Below are 12,863 nucleotides of genomic sequence, written 5' to 3'. Positions count from 1 at the left end.
CATCCCTCTGTTATAGCCAGCTAGCTAACATAGCACCCCTCTGTTATAGCCAGCTAGCTAACATAGCACCCATCTATTATAGCCAGCTAGCTAACATAGCACCCATCTATTATAGCCAGCTAGCTAACTTAACACCCCTCTGTTATAGCCAGCTAGCTAACATAGCACCCATCTGTTATAGCCAGCTAGCTAACATAGCACCCCTCTGTTATAGCCAGCTAGCTAACATAGCACCCATCTGTTATAGCCAGCTAGCTAACATAGCACCCCTCTGTTATAGCCAGCTAGCTAACATAGCACCCCTCTGTTTGAGCAGGGTGTTTCAGTAGGCTAAACTAGATAGCTGCATTTACAAACTAAGTAAGTGGAATTTTTTTGTTGTCTCTCTCTCTTTTGCTTCTCCTTAATTTTTGAAGAAATTAATTTGTTCAAAATTGTTCCTCTCTCTTTGAGTCAACTACTCACCACATGTTATACACATTTTACCTGTAGCTTATGCTTTCAGTACTGGATTCATTCTCTGATCCTTTGATTGGGTGGACCACTTGTTAGTTCAGGCTGCAAGAGCTCTGATAGGTTGGAGGATGTTCCCCGGAAGTTGTCATAATTACTGTGTAAGTCTATGGAAGGGGGTGAGAAGCATGAACCTCCTAGGTTTTGTATTGAAGTCAATGTACCCAGAGGACGGAAGCTAGCTGTCCTCTGGCTACACCATGGTGCTACCCTACAGAATGCTGTTGAGGCTACTGTAGACCTTCACTGCAAAACAGTGTATTTTACAGCATATATTTAGTATCGTTTTTATCTCAAAAAGGACAACTTTAAATGTTTTACCATTTTTATTTGCATGAAATTCTCTGAGGAGAATGGTGGGAATATTGCCTTTAAATTTGAATCCCACTATAGCACGGATCTTCAGCCGCCCAGATTGAATACAGCCCTTAAGCACATCGACTGAACACACACATTCCACTGAATTATTTTGTAGACAGAAAGACAGGTGCTGCAATTGTTGTGATTTAAGTTGCGAGTTAACACAAAAATAAATCCTGCTGTAAAAACGTTTTTTTTTTAAGCTACTATGCAATCTGGAAAATATATTTCAAGGACTGTATCAGGACGTGTAAAAACAACTGGAAACAGGAGTATTCATAACAACAGTTGTGTTTTATATCCCTATACAGCCAGTACCCTACCCATAATACATACACCCACAAGAATATACACTACCCATAATACATACACCCACAAGAACATACACTACCATTTAATACATGCTATATATCCCCACTAAATACATACCCTACCATTTAGTATATGCTATGTATCCCCACTAGATACATACCCTACCATTTAATATATGCTATGTATCCCCACTAGATACATACACTACCATTTAATATATGCTATGTATCCCCACTAGATACATACACTACCATTTAATATATGCTATGTATCCCCACTAGATACATACACTACCATTTAATATATGCTATGTATCCCACTAGATACATACACTACCATTTAATATATGCTATGTATCCCCACTAGATACATACACTACCATTTAATATATGCTATGTATCCCCATTAGATACATACACTACCATTTAATACATGCTATATATCCCCACTAAATACATACCCTACCATTTAGTATATACTAAATATATCCAAACTAAATACATACATTACCATTTAATATATACTATGTATCCCCACTAGATACATACACCTCCACTAAAATAAACGGTCTTGATTTGAGTTGAGAAACGTTGTAACTATGGGTCATGAGAGGGGAATTGTGTACAGTGCAGCAGGAGTGTTTTTGTTAAGATTTTCCACGTTCACACCCTGCTAGGGCCACCCTGCCACATGGCTAGCATATCTATAACATTGCAAATGGTTTTGAAAGAACTGTTATATCATTCAGTAAGTACCGTTGCCATACGTAGCGAAACGTTAAGACCAACTGAACGTACCCCCGGTGTTTTAAAAGCCTAGCATCTCCTTAGTGCATTCAAACCCTTGGCTGAAGCCTGCAGCTACACCTGCTGCCACCAATACTGGTGAAGCAAACACCATCCCTAGTCCTGCTGCGGCTAGACTGCCGTACGCTGCCAGTTTACAGTAAAACATATTCTCCTCTCTGATCTTTCTCTGAGCCTCTTCATAGTCAGCACTGGTGTAGTGTTCTCCTCCATTGTCCTCCTCCACCATCTCCTCGATCTTCTCCAGCAGCTCTCTAACCTGAGTGTTATCTTTTCTCTTGTCATTGATTAGGGAGTGATATCTGCCCCCACACATATTGATGAGTCTCCGTAGCGCTTTGCTCTGAGCAAGAAACCCTTTGACTGTTTTCCCCTTCAGTTGATCTCCATGTGTGAACAGCAAGATGGTGTACATTGAGGCATCTTCTCCAAAGTTGTCCTGGATCCACTTCACAGTGTTCTGCTCCTCCTCTGTGAACCTCCCCAGTCTGATCACCAGCAGGAACACATGGGGTCCTGGGACGGACATGTAGATGGCCTTTTCTATCTCACTTTTCATCTCTTCTTGAGACATTGTTGTGTCATAGAGCCCCGGGGTGTCGATGACATCAATCTTCCTCCCATCCACCACTCCACTCCGTTTCTCACTCTGTGCAGTCACAGACACTGGAGACGCCTCCACTTTAAACACCTCCCTCCCCAGGATGGTGTTTCCTGTTGTACTCTTCCCTGATCCAGTCTTCCCCACCAGAACTATCCTCAGGTTAGAAGGCTGCCCTAAAACGGGAAACAGACAAGTAGTTGATCGTTTTCAGTAGCCATTTATCAAGACAATATGTGTGTATTCATGCACAGTATGTGTGTGTGTGTGTACCTTGGCATTGACCAGTGAAGTCTTGCAGACATAGTGTCAACAGGAACATAATCTTTAGAGTCCTTCCTCGTTCCATTTCTACAACTGCAGCCAATCAAAAACATGGAAACAGACAATGACTTCATTACAAAAACAAAGTCCACAATTCTTCAGTGACTCATCCAAAGCCAAGTTCCAACGTTCACAGATGAGGAAAGACTAAACTATTTATTTTTTCAGCTATTTGACTTTTAAACAATAAAAACAGTAATGATATGCGGTACAACTGTTGTAAAACACAGTACATTCCCTAACAACGTAGCCTACATCAGGTGAACATAATGTACTCATATGGGGTGTATCAAATGACATTCTAAACATGGTTATTATTCTACCGCTGCCTGTCTGCTGCTGTTAAGACCAGATAGACCAGTTAGAGGTCGTGTTCCATTACCATCAAACATCACATCTACTGTGTTGACAGACAGGAACAGTTCAGACAATAATTAAGTGGAATCAGTATAACTGAAACCAGTGCTAAATGTGTAAATCAGGAGGTGTCTGAACACAAAGCATAGTGTTCCTCTGTTCCTCTGCTCAGATGTTGCTGACACCAGATCTTACAACACCTGGATAGGTATTTTATATATCAGCTAACCACATGTGTTTTAGCGATCCGTCAGTCATCCATTGGTTGATACATGCAACGTCTAAGCAGTGGAATGCGACCTTAGTCAGTACCAACAAAAACCTGCAGGTGTTTCCCTCACAGCAACAACCTGCTATAAGATGGGTGTTGACCCAAGATCGACCCCCTTGAATGAGACACAGTATACTGCACTATCTCTGCACTAAACAAGGTACAGAAAACTGCACTATCTCTGCACTACTCAATATACAGTATACTACACTATTTCTGCACAAAACAAGATACAGTATACTACACTATCTGCACTAAACAAGGTACAGTATACTACACTATCTCTGCACTAAACAAGGTACAGTATACTGCACTATCTCTGCACTAAACAAGGTACAGTATACTACACTATCTCTGCACTAAACAAGGTACAGTATACTGCACTATCTCTGCACTAAACAAGATACAGTATACTGCACTATCTCTGCACTAAACAAGGTACAGTATACTACACTATCTCTGCACTAAACAAGGTACAGTATACTGCACTATCTCTGCACTAAACAAGGTACAGTATACTGCACTATCTCTGCACTAATCAAGGTACAGTATACTGCACTATCTCTGCACTAATCAAGGTACAGTATACTGCACTATCTCTGCACTAATCAAGGTACAGTATACTGCACTATCTCTGCACTAAACAAGATACAGTATACTACACTATCTCTGCACTAATCAAGGTACAGTATACTGCACTATCTCTGCACTAATCAAGGTACAGTATACTACACTATCTCTGCACTAAACAAGATACAGTATACTGCACTATCTCTGCACTAATCAAGGTACAGTATACTGCACTATCTCTGCACTAATCAAGGTACAGTATACTGCACTATCTCTGCACTAATCAAGATACAGTATACTACACTATCTCTGCACTAATCAAGGTACAGTATACTGCACTATCTCTGCACTAATCAAGATACAGTATACTACACTATCTCTGCACTAATCAAGGTACAGTATACTACACTATCTCTGCACTAAACAAGATACAGTATACTGCACTATCTCTGCACTAATCAAGATACAGTATACTACACTATCTCTGCACTAATCAAGGTACAGTATACTGCACTATCTCTGCACTAATCAAGATACAGTATACTACACTATCTCTGCACTAATCAAGGTACAGTATACTACACTATCTCTGCACTAAACAAGATACAGTATACTGCACTATCTCTGCACTAAACAAGGTAAATGTTTCAGGTGAAAGTCTAACCATGTTTCTCCTTTCACTGTTCTACAATATTAAAATGTGTATAAATACAAACATACTGTATAGCAGAATGTGACTGTTAACAGCTACATGATTATATTGTTTTGACATTTTGATGTTAAGTGATGTGATCATATGATTATTTATGCATAAATGTGAACAGACCTGTTATCAATAAAATGTCTACTTAATATTGTGCTACAGTTATTTAACTACTGTAGAGTAGATTGTTGTACAACAATTAATTAGTAAGGTAGTTAAGTTGAATACTCACTTTTAGTGTGGTTGCACAGATCTGTATATTGTTGTCCCCTGTTGTCACTGAGAGACCTGAAGCAGTGGGCCTGCTGGTTTTGCATAGCCAGGTGCCGCAGGTGGGTGGAGATTTACTTCGACCAATGGAATGGTCTTAAACTCATGCAAAACTAAAGCGCCCAATGTGCTGCACCTTACATTCTGTTAAGTTTCATTTTCCCAGCAACTAATCACTTCTAGCCAATGAGAGACTCTTATGTAGGTGTCATAACCAACCATAAAATAACTACAGTGGTAGGTTCTGTGGGTTCTGACTCTTATGTAGGTGTCATAACCAGCCATAAAATAACTACAGTGGTAGGTTCTGTGGGTTCTGACTCTTATGTAGGTGTCATAACCAACCATAAAATAACTACAGTGGTAGGTTCTGTGGGTTCTGACTCTTATGTAGGTGTCATAACCAACCAGAAAATAACTACAGTGGTAGGTTCTGTGGGTTCTGACTCTTATGTAGGTGTCATAACCAGCCATAAAATAACTACAGTGGTAGGTTCTGTGGGTTCTGACTCTTATGTAGGTGTCATAACCAACCATAAAATAACTACAGTGGTAGGTTCTGTGGGTTCTGACTCTTATGTAGGTGTCATAACCAACCATAAAATAACTACAGTGGTAGGTTCTGTGGGTTCTGACTCTTATGTAGGTGTCATAACCAACCATAAAATAACTACAGTGGTAGGTTCTGTGGGTTCTGACTCTTATGTAGGTGTCGTAACCAACCATAAAATAACTAGTGGTAGGTTCTGTGGGTTCTGACTCTTATGTAGGTGTCATAACCAGCCATAAAATAACTACAGTGGTAGGTTCTGTGGGTTCTGCCTCTTATGTAGGTGTCATAACCAGCCATAAAATAACTACAGTGGTAGGTTCTGTGGGTTCTGCCTCTTATGTAGGTGTCATAACCAACCATAAAATAATGTAATATATGTCACAAACAGGTCGAAATATATGTGTCATGACAGTGTTATGACCATATTATGACAGATTATGACACATTATGTCAGCTGTTATGACATATGACATAGCTATGACTGTAAAATATATGCTAAATATATTTACTATATTTTGATAAACTGTTCTGTAAAAGTCTGACCATTGAGTGTCTCACAATAGAACAAAACAACAACATTCTGCCTTGAAGCAATGTGTTGAAAAACGGATTCTCGTCATTTACATATTAGCACATATTTAATGAGGTTTTCATTTAAAAATAAATAAAACTTGCATATAGGTTTTCTTTGAACTTGTAAAGTGTCAGCCTGATGAGAGTAAACAAACAAAAATCCCAGGCACCACAGGCTAATAGCAGGTTATAACACGTCAATCATGTCTTAAGGCCAGGCACCACAGGCTAATAGGGATTTTTGTTTACTCTCATCAGGCTGACACTTTACAAGTTCAAAGTAAACATATATGCAAGTTTTATTTATTTTTAAATGAAAACCTCATTAAATATGTGCTATTATGCTACAGTACCACCTTCTGAACTACTACTGGATCTGCTACAGTACCACCTTCTGAACTACTACTGGTGCTGCTACAATACCACCTTCTGATCTACTACTGGTGCTGCTACAGTACCACCTTCTGAACTACTACTGGATCTGCTACAATACCACCTTCTGAACTACTACTGGTGCTGCTACAGTACCACCTTCTGAAGTACTACTGGTACTGCTACAATACCACCTTCTGAACTACTACTGGTGCTGCTACAGTACCACCTTCTGAACTACTACTGGTGCTGCTACAGTACCACCTTCTGAACTACTACTGGTACTGCTACAATACCACCTTCTGAACTACTACTGGTGCTGCTACAATACCACCTTCTGATCTACTACTGGTGCTGCTACAGTACCACCTTCTGATCTACTACTGGTGCTGCTACAGTACCACCTTCTGAACTACTACTGGTGCTGCTACAGTACCACCTTCTGAAGTACTACTGGTACTGCTACAATACCACCTTCTGAACTACTACTGGTGCTGCTACAGTACCACCTTCTGATCTACTACTGGTGCTGCTACAGTACCACCTTCTGAAGTACTACTGGTACTGCTACAATACCACCTTCTGAACTACTACTGGTGCTGCTACAGTACCACCTTCTGATCTACTACTGGTACTGCTACAGTACCACCTTCTGAACTACTACTGGTGCTGCTACAGTACCACCTTCTGAAGTACTACTGCTACTGCTACAATACCACCTTCTGAACTACTACTGGTGCTGCTACAGTACCACCTTCTGAAGTACTACTGGTACTGCTACAATACCACCTTCTGAACTACTACTGGTGCTGCTACAGTACCACCTTCTGATCTACTACTGGTGCTGCTACAGTACCACCTTCTGATCTACTACTGGTGCTGCTACAGTACCACCTTCTGAACTACTACTGGTGCTGCTACAGTACCACCTTCTGATCTACTACTGGTGCTGCTACAGTACCACCTTCTGATCTACTACTGGTGCTGCTACAGTACCACCTTCTGAACTACTACTGGAGCTGCTACAGTACCACCTTCTGATCTACTACTGGTGCTGCTACAGTACCACCTTCTGAACTACTACTGGAGCTGCTACAGTACCACCTTCTGAACTACTACTGGAGCTGCTACAGTACCACCTTCTGAACTACTACTGGAGCTGCTACAGTACCACCTTCTGAACTACTACTGGAGCTGCTACAGTACCACCTTCTGACCTACTACTGGAGCTGCTACAGTACCACCTTCTGAACTACTACTGGTACTGCTACAGTACCACCTTCTGAACTACTACTGGTGCTGTTACAGTACCACCTTCTGATCTACTACTGGAGCTGCTACAGTATCACCTTCTGAACCTACTACTGGAGCTGCTACAGTATCACCTTCTGAACCTACTACTGATGCTGCTACAGTACCACCTTCTGAACCTACTACTGATGCTGCTACAGTACCACCTTCTGAACCTACTACTGATGCTGCTACAGTACCACCTTCTGAACCTACTACTGGTGCTGCTACAGTACCACCTTCTGATCTACTACTGATGCTGCTACAGTACCACCTTCTGAACTACTACTGATGCTGCTACACTACCACCTTCTGATCTACTACTGATGCTGCTACAGTACCACCTTCTGAACTACTACTGGTGCTGCTACAGTACCACCTTCTGAACTACTACTGGTGCTGCTACAGTACCACCTTCTGAACTACTACTGGTGCTGCTACAATACCACCTTCTGAACTACTACTGGTGCTGCTACAGTACCACCTTCTGATCTACTACTGGAGCTGCTACAGTACCACCTTCTGAACTACTACTGGAGCTGCTACAGTACCACCTTCTGAACTACTACTGGAGCTGCTACAGTACCACCTTCTGAACTACTACTGGTACTGCTACAGTACCACCTTCTGAACTACTACTGGTGCTGCTACAGTACCACCTTCTGATCTACTACTGATGCTGCTACAGTACCACCTTCTGAACTACTACTGGTGCTGCTACAATACCACCTTCTGATCTACTACTGATGCTGCTACAGTACCACCTTCTGAACTACTACTGGTACTGCTACAGTACCACCTTCTGAACTACTACTGGTGCTGCTACAGTACCACCTTCTGATCTACTACTGGTACTGCTACAGTACCACCTTCTGAACTACTACTGGTGCTGCTACAGTACCACCTTCTGATCTACTACTGATGCTGCTACAGTACCACCTTCTGAACTACTACTGGTGCTGCTACAGTACCACCTTCTGATCTACTACTGATGCTGCTACAGTACCACCTTCTGATCTACACAGTACCACCTTCTGAACTACTACTGGTGCTGCTACACTACCACCTTCTGATCTACTACTGATGCTGCTACAGTACCACCTTCTGAACTACTACTGGAGCTGCTAGAGTACCACCTTCTGAACTACTACTGGTGCTGCTACAGTACCACCTTCTGAACTACTACTGGTGCTGCTACAGTACCACCTTCTGAACTACTACTGGTGCTGCTACAGCACCACCTTCTGATCTACTACTGATGCTGCTACAGTACCACCTTCTGAACTACTACTGGAGCTGCTACACAACCACCTTCTGAACTACTACTGGAGCTGCTACAGTACCACCTTCTGATCTACACAGTACCACCTTCTGAACTACTACTGGAGCTGCTACACAACCACCTTCTGAACTACTACTGGAGCTGCTACAGTACCACCTTCTGAACTACTACTGGTGCTGCTACAGTACCACCTTCTGAACTACTACTGGATCTGCTACAGTACCACCTTCTGATCTACACAGTACCACCTTCTGATCTACTACTGGTGCTGCTACAGTACCACCTTCTGAACTACTACTGGATCTGCTACAGTACCACCTTCTGAACTACTACTGGAGCTGCTACACAACCACCTTCTGAACTACTACTGGAGCTGCTACAGTACCACCTTCTGATCTACACAGTACCACCTTCTGATCTACTACTGGTGCAGCTACAGTACCACCTTCTGAACTACTACTGGATCTGCTACCATCCAAAATAACTACTGCAGTTGCTTTCATCAAACCACCTTAAATCTCCTTCTTCCTGACTTCTTGACTTCTATATGGATATTCATATTCATATCCACTCTCATTCTGTCTCCTGTTCTTTCCTCCACTTCCCTGAACAAACAGACTTTAGCAAGAAAGAAAGAGTATTTTACTATATTTTTATTGACAATATGGAAACGTCATACAACACTAGATACAACTGTCACCTCAAATCATCAAAGATATTAAAATCAAAACAGCTTCATTGATCTAAAATACTTTTATTAACAATACTTAAGTAATCAACCATAACATACAGATGGCTAACTGGTAAATGAATGTTATTTTTAAATAGATTATTATCATAGAATTATTGAAGACATAATAAAAGTATATATGTGAAATAAAGTTGAACTGATTACTTTAAAAAAAAACTCCCCATAAGCAAACAAACAATTTCATGCTGCAATAAACCCATTGGAATATAGATACTCGTAATCAAAATGGCTGATCTTCCAAGGTCAAGTTATAATTGTCCTGCTCTCTGACTTGTTTGAAAGGATGCATCCTATGATGGTGCCACATGGAAAATCACTGAGCTTGTCTATGGAGATTGCATGGCTGTGTGCTCAATTTGATTTATTTTATTTTTTATTTTATTTTATTTATTGTCCTTCTCTTTGATGAACCTCTACCCCATACAGTACACTATAACATTACTACTAGAGACCACATACAGTACACTATAACATCACTACTACAGACCACACACAGTACACTATAACATTACTACTAGAGACCACATGCAGTACACTATAACATTACTACTAGACACCACATACAGTACACTATAACATTACTACTAGAGACTACATACAGTACACTATAACATTACTACTACAGACCACATGCAGTACACTATAACATTACTACTAGAGACCACATACAGTACACTATAACATTACTACTAGAGACTACATACAGTACACTATAACATTACTACTAGAGACCACATGCAGTACACTATAACATGACTACTAGAGACCACATACAGTACACTATAACATTACTACTAGAGACCACATACAGTACACTATAACATTACTACTAGAGACTACATACAGTACACTATACCATTACCACAAGTTACTACTAGTGACCACATACAGTACACTATAACATTACTACTAGAAACCACATGCAGTACACTATAACGTTACTACTAGACACCACATGCAGTACACTAACATTACTACTAGTGACCACATGCAGTACAGTATAACATTTCTCGCTACAGTACTCTAATCAACTCCATCACTAAACTATCTATAGTGGATTTCTCAACCTTCCCTATTTATTGGTACTTCAAACTAATCAACATCAAGCCTGTATATACTGTAAATATATCTATTGGTACTCCTAACTAATCAACATTAAGCCTGTATATACTGTAAATATATCTATTGGTACTCCTAACTAATCAACATTAAGCCTGTATATACTGTAAATATATCTATTGGTACTCCTAACTAATCAACATTAAGCCTGTATATACTGTAAATATATCTATTGGTACTCCTAACTAATCAACATTAAGCCTGTATATACTGTAAATATATCTATTGGTACTCCTAACTAATCAACATTAAACCTGTATATACTGTAAATATATCTATTGGTACTCCTAACTAATCAACATTAAACCTGTATATACTGTAAATATATCTATTGGTACTCCTAACTAATCAACATTAAACCTGTATATACTGTAAATATATCTATTGGTACTCCTAACTAATCAACATTAAGCCTGTATATACTGTAAATATATCTATTGGTACTCCTAACTAATCAACATTAAACCTGTATATACTGTAAATATATCTATTGGTACTCCTAACTAATCAACATTAAACCTGTATATACTGTAAATATATCTATTGGTACTCCTAACTAATCAACATTAAACCTGTATATACTGTAAATATATCTATTGGTACTCCTAACTAATCAACATTAAACCTGTATATACTGTAAATATATCTATTGGTACTCCTAACTAATCAACATTAAGCCTGTATATACTGTAAATATATCTATTGGTACTCCTAACTAATCAACATTAAACCTGTATATACTGTAAATATATCTATTGGTACTCTAACTAATCAACATTAAGCCTGTATATACTGTAAATATATCTATTGGTACTCCTAACTAATCAACATTAAGCCTGTATATACTGTAAATATATCTATTGGTACTCCTAACTAATCAACATTAAGCCTGTATATACTGTAAATATATCTATTGGTACTCCTAACTAATCAACATTAAGCCTGTATATACTGTAAATATATCTATTGGTACTCCTAACTAATCAACATTAAGCCTGTATATACTGTAAATATACAGGGCATTCATAAATTATTCAGGCCCCTTGACTTTTTCCACATTTTGTTACGTTACAGCCGTATTCTAAAATGGATTAAATTGTTTTTTCCCTCCTCATCAATCTACACACAATGCACTCTTCATGACAAAGCAAAAACAGTTGTATAGATTATTTTTCAAATGTATAAAAAAGAAACACTGAAACATCACATTTCAATACGTATTCAGACCCTTTACTCAGTACTTTGTTGAAGCTCCTTTGGCAGCGATTACAGCCTCCAGTCTTCTTGGGGTGTGATGCTACAAGTTTGGCACACCTGTATTTGGGGAGTTTCTCACATTCTTCTCTGCAGATCCTCTCAAGCTCTGTCAGGTTGGATGGGGAGCGTCACTGCACAGCTATTTTCAGGTCTCTCCAGAAACGTTAGATCGGGTTCAAGTCCAGGCTCTGACTGGGCCACTCAATGACATTCAGAGACTTGTCTTGAAGCCACTCCTGCGTTGTCTTGGCTGTGTGTTTACAGTCGTTGTCCTGTTGGAAGGTGAACCTTCTCCCCATTATGGTAGAAAAATACAAGATGATGATTTAATACTGTTTGTGGATCGAATTGCTTTGATGAGAACTCTCTCTTCTGTGTGAGTGTGACTTAGTTGGGTGCTAAAAATGTATTTATGATGGCTTGGTGATAAAACCTAGAATGAGTTGGTGTTTGTAACCTGAGATAAAGATAGCCTGTAGGAGTATAACACATCTCTTTGTTTCTAATCGTCTTTGCATCTGAGAAATTTATCCGGGGGGGGGGGGTTTAACAAAGTCTCTCTCACTTAATAAAGAATTT

General features: G+C 39.7%; 1 protein-coding gene and 1 long non-coding RNA gene across 2 annotated transcripts; both read right to left on the bottom strand.

Moving 5' to 3' along the window:
• Positions 1-826: 826 nt before the first annotated feature.
• LOC118382510 (GTPase IMAP family member 7-like) lies at positions 827-5,149 on the bottom strand. The gene is made up of 3 exons (XM_052512133.1): positions 5,050-5,149; positions 2,866-2,949; positions 827-2,768 (listed from the first exon to the last, which is right to left on the bottom strand). The coding sequence occupies exons 1-3, from the start codon at positions 5,132-5,134 to the stop codon at positions 1,993-1,995; spliced, it is 945 nt and encodes a 314-aa protein (XP_052368093.1). The 5' UTR covers positions 5,135-5,149; the 3' UTR covers positions 827-1,992.
• Positions 5,150-9,789: 4,640 nt separating this feature from the next.
• Positions 9,790-11,785, bottom strand: LOC127926650 (uncharacterized). Its single transcript, XR_008124781.1, has 2 exons — positions 11,388-11,785; positions 9,790-11,228 (listed from the first exon to the last, which is right to left on the bottom strand). It is a non-coding gene; the product is annotated as an uncharacterized LOC127926650 (long non-coding RNA).
• Positions 11,786-12,863: the final 1,078 nt, after the last annotated feature.

This window comes from Oncorhynchus keta, unplaced genomic scaffold (assembly GCF_023373465.1).
Source record: "Oncorhynchus keta strain PuntledgeMale-10-30-2019 unplaced genomic scaffold, Oket_V2 Un_contig_8024_pilon_pilon, whole genome shotgun sequence".
In the NCBI taxonomy this organism is placed as follows: Eukaryota; Metazoa; Chordata; class Actinopteri; order Salmoniformes; family Salmonidae; genus Oncorhynchus; species Oncorhynchus keta.
The sequence above is the reverse complement of the archived record's forward strand: the minus strand, read 5'-3'. Positions and strand labels throughout refer to the sequence as shown.

What these genes read in the sequence shown, in the direction of transcription:
- LOC118382510 (XM_052512133.1), bottom strand. Translation starts at nt 5,134, where the DNA reads ATGCAAAACCAGCAGGCCCACTGCTTCAGGTCTCTCAGTGACAACAGG. An exon ending in TCTGTGCAACCACACTAAAA is followed by an intron (nt 2,950 to 5,049) that starts GTGAGTATTCAA and finishes GATTGGCTGCAG; the next exon opens with TTGTAGAAATGGAACGAGGA. An exon ending in CTTCACTGGTCAATGCCAAG is followed by an intron (nt 2,769 to 2,865) that starts GTACACACACAC and finishes TTCCCGTTTTAG; the next exon opens with GGCAGCCTTCTAACCTGAGG.